A 19837-nucleotide genomic window follows, 5' to 3' on the forward strand; every position below is an offset into this window, starting at 1 on the left:
ATCAGCTAGACTTGATGACTGATTAGCAACAGGGGAGAGAAATACCAGAAATATGAGAAACAACGATTGGTCTCCAAACCTGCACAGCTGGGAGAACGTGGAGGCCAGAATTGAGTCAATGAATAAGGCATGGAAATGGCCACCAGCTCCTGCAACCAACGCCAATTCAGATAATCTGGTGAACCAAAGGTAGCAACTGCAGTACTCAGAAGGCAAATTACTCCCTTGGAAGGTTAGAAGCTAAGGTTCGCTATTTTTCTCACAGGACATAGAGAAGCGAGGCTGGTACTTTATCCTTAGTGACTAGAATTCATGGTGCTGTGAAGTATCACACAGACTACAAAAGGAGCCAAGGAATCATCAGACTCGTCTGTCTGCACACCTGTGAACTACAGCAGCAGCTGACCCGACAGCATATGCCCACTGTTACAGTAGTAGTACAGATGCTAAGTGGGTAACCAGTCACTTTCTGGATCAGATACAATGCTTGTTTTATGAGATAGATCCCAAACTTTGTCACTGTTAAAGGAGCCAAGAATCTGTGGCTAGATAGGTCATAGGCACTCGGAAAGAATCCAAGATTTTTATTCCGCTCAGAGGACATAATACTAAAATGATTCTTGATGCCATTCTATACCTATAGATCAGACCATCTCTCGACCCTCATGAGAGAAGTTTTCTTTGGCAGTAGATCTGAGACTCACAGCTGGTCAATGTGCAGAAAATAAAAGACAATGTAGTCAGTCCTAAGTGGGACAAACATATCACACTTTTCCACACAAGACTCTGGGGGCTTTGTGGGAGAGGGATGCTGAAGACTGTAAGAGCCAGGAGTGGTGGATAGAAACAATGTTTTCCGGACCTAAAGGGGAAACAGGATCTCACCACAGTTGTGAGCACAAGCATAGGACCTCTGCAGACAGACAGGCCAGATAAAATTCCATCAGAGAGTATGAGAAAGTAGGCATGAAATGCCATCACTAGCTGAGGAGCTATTGGCATTTCATAGCTGTTTGGAGAAGAAGGGTTGGGGTTTTTTGGTTTTGTTTTGTTTTTAATAATTTGATCCCTGGTATGTTCAGCACACTCTAGGGAAGGCCCTACTCACAAGACTAGTTGGGCAACACAAACTGGTTTGAATGGGAAAAAAAGCAAAAGAAGAAGGAGGAAAAGGAGGAGGAGAAGAAAGAAAAGAAGGAAGAAGAGGAAGAGGAGGAGGAGATGGCAAAGAAGTAGTAGCAGGAGAAAGATTACACTCAAATTTGGATAGGAAAAGATCAGGGTGTAAAGGATTGCTATGAGGCGTTGAGGAGTGAATATATTCAAGACACACTGCATGGAATTCTCAGAGAATTAATAAAAATACTGCTTAAATAATTCAAAGTTTGAACAACTTTGAAGCCAGTATGAGAAAGGAACACCTGCGCTTGCATACAAGAAGAGACAGGAGGTTCAGAGGACAGATGTATGTACTAAAGACAGACGCCCTGGCCCTGCTGAGGAAGGAACGATGACTGGGGTGGAGAGCATGAATAAGATGAATGCAAATCAATGAAAAACACTGGGTACAACGAGCCATTTCTTCTTATGTCTATAAAGGTGAGTACCGAAATATTATATCTCAAGAGATCACAGAAGTTGGAGTAACTTCACAAACAATGATTCTATAGGTGAGTGGACACAACTGATTGCAAACAGAACTCTATGACCTATGTAACAGAAGGAAACTAGAAAATCTCCTCTATTTGGAGGCAACCCTCCAAAATGAGTCAACATAGAGTCAAGAGAGAACACAGAGACATGCTAAAAGTTTGGGTTACGGTCTCCCAGATTACAGTATTAGCCACACTCTCTCTGTTTAACTTTTCTGACCTTCGCACCCTTTACTTGTAAGATGGAGTAGATGGTAGCTTCTGCTTGGCAGAATCATCTTAGAAACTACATAGCAGAGCGTGTAACCTGCATGTGCTGGAAGCCCTGCTCCAGGGCAGCGTGAGCAGTAGCACCAGCAGAAGTCTGTGTTTTGATGGCCTTATTTTACTTGTCGGAGCTGAGACTTCAGAGAGCAGAATACCTGTCCCCATTCACATACAGAGCTCTCCACAGAGCATGTTTCTCAGGTGCAGTCTGGTGTTTGACTTACTCAACTGTCCTGTTCTTTGGTCATATTTCCAGGGGGTTCTCACTAAGTCTATGTCTCCAATATACTCAGCCACACTGGATGCTTACATTTCTTTAGAGATTCAGGATAGCAGTGTGCCTGGTGTACGAGGTTGTTCTGTATTTGTGTTGCTTTCATTGGTTGAATAAAGAAGCTGCCTTGGCCTTTTGATAGGACAGCCCTTAGGTGGGCAGAGTAGAAAGAACAGAATGCTGGGAAGAAGGGAAGTGTGGCAGAGGCCATGATTCTCCTGCGTGAGAAGGACATCATGCCGGGAAGCCACAGTCAAGTGGCGATACATATTAATAGAAATGGGTTAATCAAGATGTGAGAGTTAGCCAATAAGAGGCTAGAAATAATGGGCCAGGCAGTGTTTAAATGAATACAGTTTCTGTGTAATTATTTCGGGTGTAAGCTAGCCATGCAGGACGGAACAAAGGGGCCGTGCGCTCACTACTACATGTGCCTGCAAAAATTTATATGTATCTTCATAGGAAAAAATATACCAATTTATATGTAGACAAGAATGCAATCTTTAATGGAATGATTTAATAATACTTAAAAATAATTTTTAAAAAAAAAAGAGCAAGAATAAACCATATTTCCAAAGCAATCCCCAAGGAGGCTTATAGAATGGATACTCTGTTAGGATGTTTGAAAAGGATATGGGTCTCATCCCAGCTCTCTAACTTGGTACTCTTGGGAGCCTCAGTTTCCTTCTTAACTGAGCACTGGAAGGGAGGACCCCAGAGAGAAGATCCCCAGATGCATAAAATTTTATGTCACTAGATTAGTAATGAATGAAAATGCAACTTTGAAGGTGACATTGCTGTTTTCCCATGCCTACTATCAATTATACAGAGTTCTTTCGAGTTTAATACTATATAGAATATTTATGCACATGCGCACACGTGTCCATGTTTATCAACACTCCCCTCTAATTGTCATGGTAGAGGGGGAAGAGAGGGACTGGAAATACGAGTGGGCATGGAAAAGTAAGCTGGGGACACAACTACCGCTCCGCCTTGGACAGATAGGTGGAGCAACCATACATAGAAGAAAGTCTGGGCTAGCATATCCTTTTCTCCCAGGCCAGGGTAGGAGAGAGAAACGCTATTAAACTGAAGAACTTTCTTCCGATTTCTTTTCTAATCCATAACTCCTAGGGACTATAAAATCCCCCAAACCTCCTTGCCCCATCTTAGCTGTAACTATGTACCAAACTCTAAATGACAGGGAACTCAACACAACTGACTCCAGCCCAGCCTCTGGAGCCAGACAGTACAGGGGAGACTAGGGCTCCATCTTTGACCTCCACATCTCTAAGCCTCAGTTCCCTGGCTGTAAAACTGCAACTAATAACATTACTTGGCTAAAAAAAAATAGCTATGAGATGAATATGAAATCAAATGGGACAACCATGACAGTGTTTTGATACATAGCAGATGATGGTAAACAAATGTTGGCTACCGCCGTTGCCATCGCTGGTTCTGCTGGCTAGCGATGTTGACACTGATGACGACTGTGGTCACAGTTTACTCATCAACGCTAAATTACCAAGAACTTGTCAAGTACTAACCCTTATACCTCGTGTCAGTATGCCACCCTTGTCTGTTTTTACAGGGTGTTTGTACGCGAGAAGCATTACTGCCTAGTCCACCCTAGAAACTGACAAGACATGGAGAATGACTTCAATATTATTCCTCAACTCTGCAAATTTGGAGCAAGACACTTTAAAGTGGTAGCGTCTCCCAGAACAGAAAAGCACAGCCAAAGGAAGAGCTCATTTCCCCACCACTTCTTCCGTGTGGGCTCTCCACGGGACCACTGTTGGCAGGTGGGGCTTCACTTTCCAAAGTGTCAAAGCCAGCTCCACCAGCACCAGCAGAAAATTCAGTGGCTACTAAGCTTAACACCTCGCTGGCGGGGCTAAAATCAACACCGCAGATTCTTCTTCTGCAAGCCTCCTGAGCCTGGTGGCCAGTTTCCTTGCTTGCCTGAGGTGAGGACAAACTCCAAGGGCTAAGAGAACTGGAGTCCCAGAGGCAAGAGCCCTGTTCAAACATGGAATTACTGATGTACAGAGGCTCTGTCAGTGGACATTTTATACATGCAAAGCACCAAGATCACTCTTTATCATGCATCCTGCCCCCCTACCACCTCCCCACGAAATGAAACTGTTGACCTGTTTGCCCTCTTACATCACTCTGTTTACTGGGGCATATAAACAGCCATGAGGCATCCAATGGGTTTAAGGTAGAGAGACTTGCCAACAAACCAGCTAGGCAGATTCTGCAAGAAGCTGTGCTGGGTACAGGGCCTACTATGAGCTAGTGTGGGCCCAATGACCTTCACAGCTAGAAACTAACCCCTTGGGGTCGGGTTAAAGAATCACCTGGCAACCATGTACCTCCTGGCACCCCGAGCTGCCGAAATTCAGTATTTCCTGTGACTTAAGGACTATGAGACTGAGGCTATTTCAATCACACATACATATGTGCTCAGTAGACCTTGCCAGCTTCAGTGTTACAAATCACATGCTTGCATTTTGAGTTGGGGGTGCCGCGGGCTGAGTATGAGGTAAGCGAAGGGTTTAAGTGATGTGTGAGACCTGGGGGTGGGTGACCATATCCTAACGCCTGTGGATGCCTCTGACCTGATTAAGAGATTAACTTCTCTCATAACCAATCTCTCAGCCCCCCCCCCGCTTCCTCCACCACCCCCACACACCTCGCTTATCAGTGAAAACTTTGACACTGAAGTATTATTTCCAAGTTTGGAAAGAGATCTGCTGCCAGCATAGAATTGATCTGATTCTGGTCTCTGTGGGTTGGTGAGGTCAAGATTCCACGCACTACTTGCCAGCACACTATAAAAGAGCATTTCACATAAACCAAACGCTACAAGGAATAACAGAGAGGCCCTCCTGGGTTCTGATGCTTCCTGGCACCTAACTCATGGTCACATGACAAGCAGCCAAGCAGAGGGACTGCCTTCCAGCTACAGCCTCATACCTTGGCAAGAAAGTGCTTTTGCCAAAAGTTTTATGGAGTTTGTTTAGCTCACTTCAAATATTTTAATTTAAGTAAATCATCCAAACCAAATTCAGTCCTTTCTGTTGGGAAGGAGAGCAGTGTGTGTCGGGTGAGTTATTAAGAGGCGACTATGCATGCTCTTTAGACTGCCCTGGGGTCTAATTCTAAGAGGACTCCCCATGTGAGTAGAACCCCAGCGCCTCTTCAGACCAACCTTACCCATTGTTCTGATATGAAGGACATGGATGGCTTCCTGCCCTTGTGACTGCTTCCTACCTACATAACAATAAACTTGCGTGGTTACTGACTCATGCGGAGAAGGCCTGTGAAACATGTGTTCCCTCTTTTCTGGAGGAAAAAAAAAGATCTCAACTTCTACTAAGACCAAGACAAGACCAAGCAGGAAGAAACTCAGGATTTTAGTGAGAGTCCAAGCGGTGCCACCACTGCTGAGAACAGCCCATTCTTCACTTAATATCTATGATCAACATGCAACCTTGAGTATCTGAGGGCTGTAATCAACTTCATATACGTATGTATGTATGCATGCATTTATGGAGGTATACAGTCTTGCCTCCTTACAGCACAGAATAAAAGGAAAACATATATGTTGAATAATATGTTGAATAATTCACAATATAAGTCCAATCCTATACAGTAAAGACAGAAACAAGCTTACGCAGGCTGTCTGCTGTAGCCTGCATTTTATCTCCCCCTTCCAAGCAATGGAAAGCAATGGCAGCATTTTTTAAGCAACCAGGTTGTCTTCACAATGACTTGTAAGCTCAGAGAGTTAACATGTAAAAACATAATCAATAAACCCAGAGGCCCTGGCCTTTTGATTTTAGGCTAGAAGGGCCCAAGGAGCATTTGACAATGTCTAGAGATGCCTGTCACTTAGAGGGAAGGGTTACAGTTAAATACTCTGCAATGCACAGGACATTCCTAAAACAAAGCCAATGGGTGGTGCAGGAGAATTGTCTATATTCTGTCAATCATGTTATAAATAAATGCTAATTGGCCAGGCAGGAAATATAGGCAGGAAAACCAGACCGGAAGTAGAAATGATTTAATGAGAACAAGAGAATTCTGGGAAGGAGCAAGCTGATTCCTTCCACTCCTGCCCAGACCACCGAAGCAGCAGGATGTGATCTGCCTCACTGAAAAAGGTACTGAGCCACATGGCTAACATAGATCATAAAAATGGGTTAATCAAGATGTGAGAGTTAGCCAGTGAGAGGCTAGAGCTAACAGCCCAATCAGCTTAAAATTTATGAAGACCTATGTATGAATTTCTTTAGGGCTAAACAGTTGTGGGGTACTGGGAGGGACAAAAACCCCAAACAAGCAGACATGGCCCTTCATGATACAGATGGGGAAACTCTCAGTAAAACAAAGGCTGAAAACCCTGGCATCTTCTAGAAAACACTGGCCTTGGCTTGACATTTTGGCCTAGGTTTCTCCCTCTAGAAACCTGTATGCCAGAAGGGGTTTTGTAACTAATAAGACAAGGAAAGAATGGGCCCAAAGGTTTGTTCCAGATCTTGGCTATAATAACAACGGAATTTCAAAGTAGGAGGTCTTCAGGCCGTAGCTAAGGGACATCAGGAAAAGTCTACCTGGATGCGGTATGGAAAGCTGGGCATCACCTAAAAAGCTGGAGGCTATCCCACGTCTTAAGTGAATCTGAGCAAATGAGTCTCGCCGAGGAGAATGAGTTTTACAGCAGGGACGGAGAACTGCTGGAGAGCAAGCGAGGGGAACAGATGGAAAGAACACTAGGGGAAATTGAGAAATAGCCATCTGATGATATAATCCAGACTTGGGCCGAGAACTGCGTGCCTGCATCCTTCCAGCTCTGACCTGCAGGTGCAGGTGCAGCGGGTGGCCTCCCAATGCCCCTCCAGCTGGGTGGCTTTCTCTAGTTGTCTCCCCGGGTGATGGGAGGGACGGATCAGCAGATACTTCCCACAAGACAGCCCTCCATATGACTGCTTACAAATTCTCTTCCTTTGTCTTCTCTTTTCCCCTTTTTATTTCTCTTTAAGTCACCAGACTTCTAGATACGGAGAGGCCAGATTGCAATGGATAAACTAATAAAATCTAGCTTTACTTGCAAAAAATGTCACTAATCTCGCCATTGTGACACTTAGAAATTAGGGGAGTTCCAAATTTGCTTTGTTTCTGTTTCTGTGTAAAATTCATGTTCTTCCCCCCTTCCACCCCCCGCCCCCCAATAGGATTTCTTTGTGTAACAGTCCTAGCTGTCCTGGAACTTGCTGTGTAGACCAGGCTGACCTCAAACTTACAGAGAGCTGCCTGTCTCTGCCTCCCAAAATTAAAGGCATGCGCCATACCACTTGGCTTAAATCCATGCTCTTGTGAGGCTGATAACCAGGTAACTGGGAAACGTGCACATGTGTGTCATGCAAACAGAAGAGATGACCTGCAAAATATCAGAAGGCCCGGGGAGGCCTGCCTCTCCTCCATAGTCTCTCTCTGCTTCATTGTCTACAGAGGAATGCAAACAAATCCATTGACGTGGTTACAGAGGAAAATGCTATCAGGGCACCCTGGAGATTGCTCATACAGAAGGAAATGGAGCTGATGCGGCCTCTGAACCAGCCACACATAGAGTCTCTGGACGAGGACTACGGGGAACAGTCCAGGCTGAGACGTAAGGAGTGTCTGGATGACGACTCAGGGGAACAGTCCAGGCACACGCTTCTGAATCACCTGTGTGTCAACCATCGCTGCTTCTCCTTTCTGCATTAATTTCTGAATTAGCTGTCATGCATCATCAACCTCCTTTGAGCTAGTTTATGATTTCATTATCTTCAAAGGAAAGGTCTTTTATTAAATCTATAATTTATTTTTTGCTAATTCAATAAACAGCTTCATCCATTGTACAATTTCATGGCTCTCTATTTTTAAGCCAATAGTATCTATTAGACATGGGTAATATAGACATGAGCATTAACATATAATATATTAACATATAGCAGTTTCCCATGTATAATTTCATATAGATACAAAACGACACATATTTATGTATATGACATGAAATAGTCAAAGGAGGGAAAACCAGGAGCAATATAAACCCTGGTTTCAGATAAATAAAAGAACAAACCTGTTGCCATAGCAAAGTTGCTTTCAACAGCACGAAAGTCCACTTCTGTCAGCCTGACTGACTCATAAAACAGTTTCTAATCAACTTCCTGACTCTGCTAATGCTGCCCCCATGCATCAAAAATAACAATGTATGTCTAACACCACTATTTCAATAGCATGCTTCAGGAAGCTGTCTCGAAGCCAGGTGTATTTCGGGACTAACACAGTGATTTCCTGATAGAGGTAAGCAGAAGTCCCCGTACGGGGCTGATGTGAAACCCAGCGCCGTGTTCTGCCCCGGAGATTAACAGAACAACAGCAGACGGCTCGCAAAATTCAAGACTGTTAGAGAGACCCTTCAAGAACTCAGCTAAAAGTGTCAGGATGAAAACCACATCAGAAGTGCCCGGGAGAAAGGATGACGGGGATGGGGGAGGGAAGAAGAAGGGCAGTTGTTTGGTGGTATAAAGAGAAGGAGTGAATCCCTGAGCGATTACGGATGTCTGGCTTTGCCGGGCATCATTATCCTAGCCCCAGGACTGAAAATGCTGTTAGCCATTTCAAATGTGCATTAATTTATCTGTCCTTTAAAACTCCATCTAACCACTTGTCTCCCGAGCTCTCCTGACAGCAGATTCTGATGGAGATATCCACACTCCAGTGTCTGTGAAAGGGCAACAGCTGATTCCGGGTGTCTATGGGGAGGTGGACACGTCCATCTCATACCTACAGAATTGAGTCTACAGAAGACTCACAACAGGTTTTCCTATTCATCAAAAAATATCAAACAAATAGAGCACATTTTTTTTTCCAAAGAATGAACTTACTTTCAGTGCAAATGGGACAGCATCCTTTCCTGTTGAGAATCTTACCCTGGTCAAGAAGGGGGAAAAAAGAAACACCAGAGTTTAATGTTAAGAAATGGTCCGTTGGGATAAATCTTTTTTCAAAAATCTAATAGCAGCATTTAAAATCCTAAACAACATCAGCCCAGATTGTCCTTGAACTTGATGGTGATGACGGCAGTGACAAATGAAGTTTCAAGCATCAGGTTCCCAGGGCAGCAAAATCATTCCAAAAACCTTTCCTGTTTTTATCCTTTACGAAACAGGATACCTCAAAGTACGGTGTGATTTTTCTCACATGGAAGGAAGATGGAGACAGCCTGGACACAACTTCCTCACTGATCGCCAAATCAAGCCCTGTAGAGGTCAAGTGCATTCACACACAAATGGGCACCACGACCACTCTGTCCACGCTAGCACAGCCTTCTTCCTGCTGTGCTCAGCTAGCTCCCCTGGATGCTGCAATCCAAGCTCGGGATGCAGGCATCCTCTGGATACAGGGCACTGCAGACCGAACTCAGCCTGGCTTCTTCCTCTGTAACATCATCCATACTAACTCACTGCTCTATCATCAAAGCCAGTGAAGCAGCAGAGAGTTCTGTAGTAGGGAGTAAGTTTCTATCGCTGCTCTGAAAATGCAGTGCAAGTTCCTAGTCAAATGCCTTTCCGCTTCTTCTAAAGCCTGACATTTAAAGAAGGAACCATACTCTGCAGACCATGTCAGAAGATGGCCTTTTCTAATCTCTGACTCCATGATAATGTGGAAGCAGATTAACATCCAAGGAACTACTCAGTCATGTGACCTTGGACTGCTTGTGAGGATTTAATGAGCTACTGCTTTAAGGCTCAATGATATGATAGTCAATGGTTACTAAACAATGCAAAACCTTCCTGAGCTGAGTATATCACCTTCCGTAGGTGAAGAAGCTGCTGCCATGCGACACGAGGGTGCTAGAAACAAAACGTAAACTTCATTTCAGGGGCACCACAAGCTACATTCTTTTACCAGATTTTGATGCCACAGTTCTTCGAGACATTAATTATTGCCTGCATTCAGTACAGGCTGCTGTTTGTGCCCCATGTTTCACCTCATTTGAAATTCACAGCCACACTCAGAGTGGGGATGATTTCATCCCTTTTGACAGAGAACAAGGAAGCAAAGAGCACCAAAAGGTGGCCCAAGACCCAGAACAGAGACCTACAGCTCCGCTCTGCTCATTCAGTACCGGCGAGGGCTGTGCAAAGCAGGTTGGATTATTTTCAAAGTAAGCAATCCATTGGCTTTTCAGATGACATTTTGCTACTGAAGAACGAAAGCCTGTGATGGCACATTAGACTCCATAATGCCAAAGGGCAGTGGTTCGGCCTTGCAAATGCTGCAACCCTTTAATATGGTTGCTCAGGCTGTGCTAGCCCCCAACCATAAAATTATTTTCATTGCTACTTCATAACAAATTTTCTACTGTTATAAATTATAATATAAATATCTGGTATGCAACATTTGTGACAGAGTCATTCGACCCCCCCCAAAGGGATCACAACCGTGAGGTGGAGAACCATGACCATAGGGAATCTCATTTAACTTCTCAAAGACAGAGTCAAAGAAGACCATCCCATTCCCATGGAGGGGTCTCTGCAGAAGCTGGTCCGAAGCACTCTGCCCCCACTGGAATTGAGGGTTTAAAGCCAGGTTTCTATACAAGTGTGACCGAGCAATTCTGTACATCTGTATCTCAGTGGATACTACCGTTTCCCTTGTTCAGCAAATGAAAGTAGAGCTGGTCCTGTTAGTAAATTAGTGGGAAGAGAATAAAGCACACACTGGAAGGTCAGAGAGCCGGGCTGTGTGTCATGAGCTGGAAACTGCACACACTGTAGCCTCATCTGGAAGAAGATTCTAGTCAGAGCCTACTTTGGCAGAGAAGTCTTGGGGGAGTGAGGATGCTTCTGTGACCACAGGAAAAAAACTCAATATACAAGGATGATATTTAGGAGAAAGGGAGCTGATGGGCTCACCCATCCCCAGCGGGACTCCCAGAGCCTTGGAAATTACGTAGGAGGATGCAGAGGGAATACAACCACAACCCCCTTCTGAAAAAAAAAGAAAAAAGAAAAGGTGTGGTACCCAAAAAGGATGTAGAAGCCAACACAGACTCTTTCCAGGATTTTAATTTTAGTATTCTTTTTTAAAAACTTCCCGAGTCAATGATGGGAAGGTGAAATTACTGTTTAGTTTTCTTTCTAAAAGGGCTTCAAGGTAGAGCTAACCGATCTCCAAAGATTTCGTGCTGGCTCTGAGAAGGAAAAGTGTGAAGGGGAAGGCAGGTTGGAAGGATGCCTAAAAACTAAAAGCTGGTTCTGGAGGCTGCAGTCACGCCAGGGTACTGGCATTAATTGCAGCGGGGGACGGACGGGCTGGGCAAAGGCTTTCCTGGGCGGGATGGACGTCCCGGGCCTGAGTGTGGAACACACAGTGTGATCACTAGGGAGACAGACACAGGCAAGAGAACTGTTTCCCAGCAGACACCACGGACCCAGCTAGGAGCGAAGGAGCGGCAGAGCTGGCGTCAAGCTGGAAACGCCACAGTGGCCTGCTCAGGCGAGTTACGCGAGCCACCAGCTTGGCGCTGCTCCCCAGTTTTGTCTTGTAGAATAAGGAAGCCCATTATTACTACCATGTGCCGGGAGAGTTCATTAGCAGCGAGGTTCCCCGAGGACTGGCAGAAATGATGGGATTCCATTTTTCCCAATGAATATTTATAAGCGGTCCATGTTCAAGTCTGCTTATTGTACCTACTTTTTTTTTTCTTTTATGGGAAGTTTTCAGTTTTATGTCTGAGGCTTTTTAAAGCAGGACTAATTAGGGGAGTTTTTTTTTTTACCCTTGTCTCCTCCCCTCTCCCAATTCAGTTGTGCAATGGCAACAGCTGTTGTTTTTTTGTGCCTCATTTGGCACTCAAGTAAAAACAGCAACTTTTTGTTTATAATAATAACAGATGTGAATAAAATTAAAAGCTTTCTATAATGGAGACTAGCGGACATGTTCTGAATATATGGATATGTTTTCTTCATTCACTGCAAGGTACTGAATAGGTTTGACATTTTCCCAAAATGCACAAAGCCTTGAAAGGTTTCGAGTTGCTGAGGTGAATTCAATGGAGCCCACGCTTCAAAGATAATGGTGGCTTTATTCAAGCCTCTGGGCTGTGGGCTTTTGAAAAGAGCTATTTCCATAAGGATGCTATTTCCATGTGCGGCTACAATGGAGGCCAGGGCCAGAGAAGAATTTTTCGCAAAAGAGTTGGGGCTTCTGCAAGGCAAGGCAATCCTCCTGGGGAATTTACTATTAAACAACCACATATTACCATGGCTATGAGAAGAAAGCTGAGATCTCAGAGAAAAGCAAAGAAAGAGAAGCAAAATGTAGTTATAATGTTAAATAGAAAATCCAACAACAGAAAGACAAGGTCTAGGCAGAGAGAGTGGGAGAAGGGTTTACATAGACGGATGAGAAGTCAATCAAGAGTAGGAAGACTGCAGCGTGAACTGGGAAAGAGTTTTGTCACACAAGGCTAGACTCCCAGGTGGGGATAGCAAGAAGGAATAGCAAGCTACACAAGAGGCTTCAGCTACTGGGGTCTATGTCAGCCTCTGAAGTGCCTGACTGTCTTTTTAGAAAAAGGCGTGGGCCGTGTGTGCATTTCCGAAGGTAACGTGAAAGTAAAGCTGAATTCCCAGCATACCTGTGGGCAGCTACTGACAGGAACACACTGCTTCTTGCGACACTCTGTCTTCCCCTTCACACAAGCGCAGATGCTACAGTTGACGGAGGACCACATCTCCCCATCCTGCGGGACACAACACAGGATTCTGCTATCAGGCGGAGACCACAGGAGCTGAGTCAGTGGATTGTGGCTTCCCAATTGAGAAGAGCAGGCCTACCCTGCCCGAATCACACAGTTTAGCTAGCCCAAGTGACTCTGGGGCATCTATAGGTCTATAGGTAATCAAACTGGGGTGGTAGGATCTTGCTCTAAAGTACGGAGGATTCTCTGTATCTAACCACGCTGTGTTTGCATCTCACCCCTCATGTGTTTTCTACTTTCACCCTGGAAGATGAGGAAGTATAAATTTTCACTCACAATGCATGAATAAAAATATTCCTCTGTTTAGTAAGAGTGAAATATTTCCTATCTTGGGCAGCACAGTTCATTAAGGCTTTTACATATGGTAATGTGAGCCAAACCCAGCTGTGCCATACCGCTGAGCCACCCAGGACTTGAAAAAAAACAGAGGATATCAAACAGTTCCCAGTGGCTAGGCAGATACCTGCGTGGCAGTCATCTGAAATCACGGAGCCCAGACAGAGAAGCCCTGGAGACATGCATAGCTTGTACACTGCCTGGCTGGCACTCTCCTCTGAAGACGTAGGATGCCATTTGGGGAAGCATTTCTGAGACTAAACTCTTGCTCAGCTACAAGGCTGCTTGGTCAATGTATTGGACTCATTGGCTTTATAGGGTGCCGTTATCCGGGTCTGAGCCAGAACCCATCAGGCAGGGACATACTGTACTGAGGTTGGGAAGATCAGACAACAGGCAGATCTAAAGACAAAAGGGGGGTTCCTTTCCATGCCCGTGGGTTCAAGATCTTTGGTGCAACCCCAACCTCTTGTTTCTCAATTTTTGAAGCCATTTTAAGGACTGCCCATAGTTTGCTTCCTTTCAGGTGAGACAGAACTCACTGGATCTGCCTTAATAGGCTGTTGAACTTATGAGTGTTCTATGAGCAAATATTCCCAGGGCTTACAATCTCTGTAAAGTACTTTAAACCCCAGGCACTAAGAGAAACATTTTTATAAAGTGACTAGAAAGTTTTTATCTAAAGCACTATCAAGAGAGGAATCTATTTTATCTTGGAGCTCTAGGGGAAAGTGATGACTTTGAATAAAGAGGATATTACATAAGTGTCTCTGAAAACTTGTTATATGACCCCTCCTACAGGCTTAATGTGGTCCCTAAGAATCCAGCCCTCTCTTCAACCACGTCAGTGGAAAGGAAGCCTTGAGGAAGCCTCCACATCTGACATGCTGTTAAAGGTCTACAGGCTCATGGCTGTCATCAGGTGTGTCTTTATACAGAATCTCTCTTTCATCCTCAAGGAAAACATATCTAAGAGAGGGGAGACAGTCTGAACTAAGAGGACACCTACTTGTTGAAGTGAAATGGTTACTATCCCACTTACGATCACCAGAAAACCATGTAGAACACACTCTGGGCAGGCAAACCTTTGAGTACCAGGGGTTGGACTCTCAAACCTACGCTGGCCACTTACATGGTAAGCAGCAGCATCTGAACACCTCGACGCAAGCCATTTGTATTAGGAATCTGTAGAATGCTGCTGAAAGGACCCAATTAATCACAGATCCCTCAGGATCTGGCCAGACAATGTGTACTGAGCATCCCCAAGTGAATAAAATGCTCTCTGTCAATTAGGCCCTATAGCCACACCAGCCACGTGGCTTGCTCAGCTGAGTTTCAGACAGTGACTGATCACATATAGAAAGAGTAATAACATTGATGCATTTGGAATCTTTCAAATCCTTGTTTTTAACATATATATATATATATATATATACATATGTAATCACATACATGTACAAATTAATATATTAAATATATGTGTGTATTTTTAAATGTATAAATGAAATAAAACTCTAATCTGCATTATGTCTGGAACCTTTTAATGGCCATTATAGGATAATGGCTCGCACAGCTCACAACACTTGTAACGGTCTATCACATACATACCCTGAAAATCTTGCTACCAAACTTGCACACTTTGCCATCGTCTGGGGGCACTCGCAGGAGACACTCTTCACAACAGGCATCCCCATTGTTGTCACAGACTCCAGGCTGGGAGCACTTCTTCTTACACACCATTGTAGAGTCCTGGAGACCCAAAGGCAGACTAGGAATTAAAAATGACTTTTACCCCTCCTAGGCATCCTCCTCGGCCCTCCTTTAACAACCCTCAGCGGCTCCACCTTGCACTCTCTTAGCCCAATGCTTTCCTGTGGTGCAATAAACATTTCCTCCACTTCAAAACATGTTTCTGGACTAACACCTGTAGCAGACGAGGGTGTGGCACACTCCCGGTCTTGCTTCTACTGGCCTATAACTTCATGCTCAATGTTCTTGCTCAGTGGAAGAAATCCCAGATCACTATGGCCAACACAATTCCTTCTTCCTGCCCTTCTTTCACTCTATCCATAAATAGAGCTTGTTCAGGCTTCTTGTACCTTCCTTGGAAATTAGGAGGAGCACGGTTTGAGGCTTCTTGGAGAGGGAAGCTCCATAGACAGAAAGAGATACGGGGTATCACAATAAATGCAGGCCACCTTTGGTGGCTTGAGTGAGGACATCCAAGACTCATATTTGCATTTTTAGTTCTCAGTTGATAAGCTGATTGAGAAAAATCAGAAGGGTTAGGTAGGTGGTGTGGTCTTGTTGGAGGAATTATGTGACTGGTGGGGGTGGACTTTGATGTTTAAAAAGTCCTGCCAGGCCCAGTTCCCTGCCATCACTACCCGAAGATTATTTTGTAAGGCTCTCAACTACTGCTCCAACCCCATGTCTTTCTGCTTCCCACTGTGATGACAGTGGACTCACCCTCTGAAATTGTAAGCAAGTCTGAAATTAAATGCTTATATAAGAGCTGCCTTAGTCATGGTGTATTTTCACAGCTACGGAATAACAATTAAGACATGACTGTCCCTTTAAGTATCCACTTCCAAAAGATGTCTACAAACTGAGACTGTGAAAAGCCCACCATTTTCAGGAAAAGTATTCATTCTAGTATTCTGGCTAGAATACTGGGACACACTGCCTGATTGTGTCTCAAAGATTCCTTGAGACCCAAAGGGATGTACATGCTAGCATAACTAGCTCCCATCTGTGGGCTGGGAGGCTGTCCCTCAAGCAAGAGAATTGGGAAGGCCACATGTTTCAGCAAAAATTCAGTTTCAGTTTCCAAGAGAAAACTGTGGCCTATGAGATTTCTGGATGGATATGAAGTCGTGGGTTTGGAGCCCAAGTTCACAAGGAGATGTTTAGGACAGCCTCCAGATCATCTCTAAAACACCGAGTATGATTATATTCTTCAAACAAAATCAACAATGATTCCCCCGATGAATAAAATACCTACATTTGCCTATGATTCCAATGTAATCTGAGCTCATTGGGTAGTGCCACGGCCTCTTAAAGCCCCCTTACCTTGCACGTGCATACTGTGCAGTTATCATAGAGAAAAGAAGATACATTGTCATAAACATCACTACGAAACAGGCAGCTCCCAAAAGGAAGGTCAAATACTTTCCTCTGACCTATAGAAAAACAAGATTAAGCACAAAGTAAGCAAGACAGAAACCAGACATATCCCATTATACATCTCCTCAATAGGAATTACATCACAGGGCTGCGGGACAGTCTCGCGTGACCAGGTAAAGGTGATGTACAAAATAGATCCTTAGATCAGATACACCAGGAGGTCCCCAAGAATTACCAATGGGAAAAGCCATTGTATAATGATGGAGGAAGGTCATTGGCTAATAAAGAAACTGGCTTGGCCCATTTTATTGGTTAGAACATAGGTGGGTGGAGTAAACAGAATAGAATTCTGGGAGGAAGAGGAAGTGAGGTCAGACCCAACAGCTCTGCTCTCTGGAGCAGAGAAGCCAGGCTCCGCTCTCCCAGGCAGCTCCGACCCAGGATGGACGGAGGCTAGAATCTTCCTGGCAAGCGCACCTTGGGGTGCTTACACACATCATTAGAAATGGGCTAGTCCAGGTGAGAGAATTAGCCTGTAAGGGCTAGAGTTCATGGGCCAAGCAGTGTTTAATTGAATACATTTTGTGTGTTGTTATTTCAGGCATGAGCTAGCAGGCGGCCAGGGTGCTGGGGACGCAGCCCCGCTGCTCCTATTTCAACAGTATAAAAGTTTGATTCCACGGAGAATTTTGCACATTCAACACACTATCTGTTTACCATAGTGGACATATGCTGCCTTGTGGAGATTACACAGAGTTAAGATTATTTCAGCACAACACGGTGAGTTCTAGAAATTGTGCCTGATTCTGCTGCCTCTTAGATAAGCAGTAACATGATCTCCTCAAGCAGAATTAGTGCGAGGGAGGCTGTAGCTAGAAAGAATCAAGATGCCCTCAGGATTATCATGAAATAGCATATGTTGTGGTCTAAATGGTTTGTGTTCCCACAAAACTCATGCACTGAAACCTAAGCACTGAGCCATCATATTAAGAGGTGAGAGCTTTGAGAGGTGATTAGCGCAAGTTGGTGGGGGTGGCAGTGGCTCTTTATGGCTAAAATGTCTTTATGTAACAGACCCAAGGAACAATCCTTGTTCCTCCCACCATCTGAAGAAAAGCAACAGAAACTTCTAGGAGCTACGAAGAAAAAGCTCAAAGAATCTGTAGGAAGCTTGACATTGGGCTTCGCAGGCTCCAGAAGTGCATTACTGGTGTCTGAAAGTGACCTAGCCAAAGACAATTTACTATAACTGGCTAAACAGATCAACACATAAGATCACTGAAGAAATTACACAAAGGCATAAAAGGGGAAGTTAATTCAAGGGACACACAGGGCGACTCCAATTACATATGCCATATCCAGCTTCTGTGAGGACTGGACTGGTGAGCAAGGAGCCAGCACACTAGGCCAAAAAAGAATATGATCTGATTTATTTCTTTCAGCACTTGAGTTTCTGCTCCTAAGACAACATGGAACCATCTTCGACCTGATTTGTTTCTTTAATTAAAGACTAAGTTAAGAAACTAAAAATTCATGTTCACAGAACAAATTTATAACTACATTTCTCTTTCTTTTTAAGAAATATTAGCATTCATCCTCAGTAAGCCCAATGGAATCTTCATCAGTAGACCTAGAATTGCTACATGCATACCAAATGTTATTCTTACAAATACAGTTGTCAGAAATATCACCAATAGGAGTTAAGGAAAACTATTCTCTTCCTATGGAAGGTCAAGGGTACAGAGCCCAGCATTAAATTAATTAGGTCTCATAATGAGGAGGAAACTGGCCAGACATCAGAGGATAACAGTGAGCTACGTGTGTCGGATCCCATCTATAGATCCCTTCATGACCTTGGGTATGATCATCAATAAAGCCATTGCCTTGTATTATCGCCTCTACCTGCAATGATAATGTGAAAGTATATAACCAAAGACTAGCCCATGGTTAGAAAAATTTAGCAATATCATTGTTTGGCTTGGCTTGTATACTTGTGTGTGTAGTAGTCATGTATGTTGTCGGTGTGTGTGTGTGTAGGCATGTATGTGAGTGTTACAGGTTGATGATATTAGGTGCATTTCTCAATTTCTATCTATTTTATATGTTAAGGTATGGTCTCTCGGTTGTATCCAGATCACTGATTAGGTTAGTGTAGATAATTACTTTTAAGAGTCCCCTCTCTCTAATCCCATGAAGATGGGATTGCAAACTATCCACAAAGTCAATCTGCTACCCCCTGAGTTCTGAGGATCTAAACTATGGTCCCCATACTTGCACGACAAACACTGCTGCCCACTGAGATATCTCCCTAGCCTGAAGCCATTATTAACATCCCAGTCAACAGAGGCAAATTCTTATGTGCCCAACCACATTTTGAGGCTCTCTAACTTCCAGAAAAATATAAAATTCATCCCTTCCTGAAGTACTCCTCTAACGCCCCCAGGGTGTCATTCTGAAGCATCAGAAAACCCTTAGCTAAAATCACATGGATTGCCCCAGCCCATTATAATTACTACTGCCAAAACACATCTTAGATTTAGAACATTATAGTACAAGAAACATCTGGAGCCACTTTTAAAAATATTCATGACAACAATGATGTTGGTAATTTTTCAAAAATTGAACATTATTCTCTTTATCAGTTCGTCAGAGATATGCTTCTGTCTTTGAAGAAACAAAATAAAACTAGACTCCAGGTCAGTATTTTCTAAAATTATGACCTGGATGTTCTTTTCCATACTTTATCTATATGTACTTCAAGTATCTCACAACTGACCACGAATGGTTTTGGCAAAATGTAGACAATTACTAAAATCAAACAGATAGATAGATAGATAGATAGATAGATAGATAGATAGATAGATAGATAGATAATAAATGAATAAATCGTGTCCCATAGATTTCGGCATATTGTGTTTGTATTTCTATTCACTTCTAGGAAATTTTAATTTTCCTTTTTAATTTTTCCCTTCACCTGATTTTGTCATTTCTATTGTTGTTGATATCCAGCAAATCCCTTCACATGTGGGAAGACGCAGTCCAAAGGATGGGAAGAAATCTTTTCCAGCTATACATCTGACAAAGGGTTAATATCTACAATAATACAAGTAACTCAAAAACTTTAACATCAAGAAACCAAACACCTCAATTACAGAAACGGGCAAGAAACTACAAAGAGAGTTCTCAAATGATGATACACAAATAGTTAAGAAATATTTTTTTAATTTATTTATTAAAGATTTCTGTCTCTTCCCCACCACCGCCTCCCCTTTCCCTCCCCCTCCCCCAATCAAGTACCCCTCCCTCGTCAGCCCAAAAAGCAATCAGGGTTCTCTGCCCTGTGGGAAGTCCAAGGAC

At 43.7% G+C, this 19837-nt stretch overlaps 1 protein-coding gene across 2 annotated transcripts in view; it reads right to left on the bottom strand.

The window, feature by feature from the left end:
- The window catches only part of Bmper (BMP binding endothelial regulator), a 260359-nt gene that overhangs the window by 104466 nt on the left and 136056 nt on the right, over nucleotides 1-19837 (bottom strand). For both annotated transcript variants that reach the window (XM_050124920.1, XM_050124919.1), the window contains exons 8-11: nucleotides 16427-16536; nucleotides 14963-15103; nucleotides 12896-13000; nucleotides 9135-9180 (exon numbers count right to left, since the gene is read on the bottom strand). In XM_050124920.1, coding sequence (XP_049980877.1) covers nucleotides 9135-9180; nucleotides 12896-13000; nucleotides 14963-15103; nucleotides 16427-16536 — 402 coding nt within the window. The remainder of the gene's footprint in view (nucleotides 1-9134; nucleotides 9181-12895; nucleotides 13001-14962; nucleotides 15104-16426; nucleotides 16537-19837) is intronic.

The sequence above is a fragment of the Alexandromys fortis genome, unplaced genomic scaffold (genome assembly GCF_014885135.2).
Source record: "Alexandromys fortis isolate MF-2015 unplaced genomic scaffold, M_Fortis_MF-2015_v1.1 scaffold_204, whole genome shotgun sequence".
NCBI lineage: Eukaryota > Metazoa > Chordata > Mammalia > Rodentia > Cricetidae > Alexandromys > Alexandromys fortis.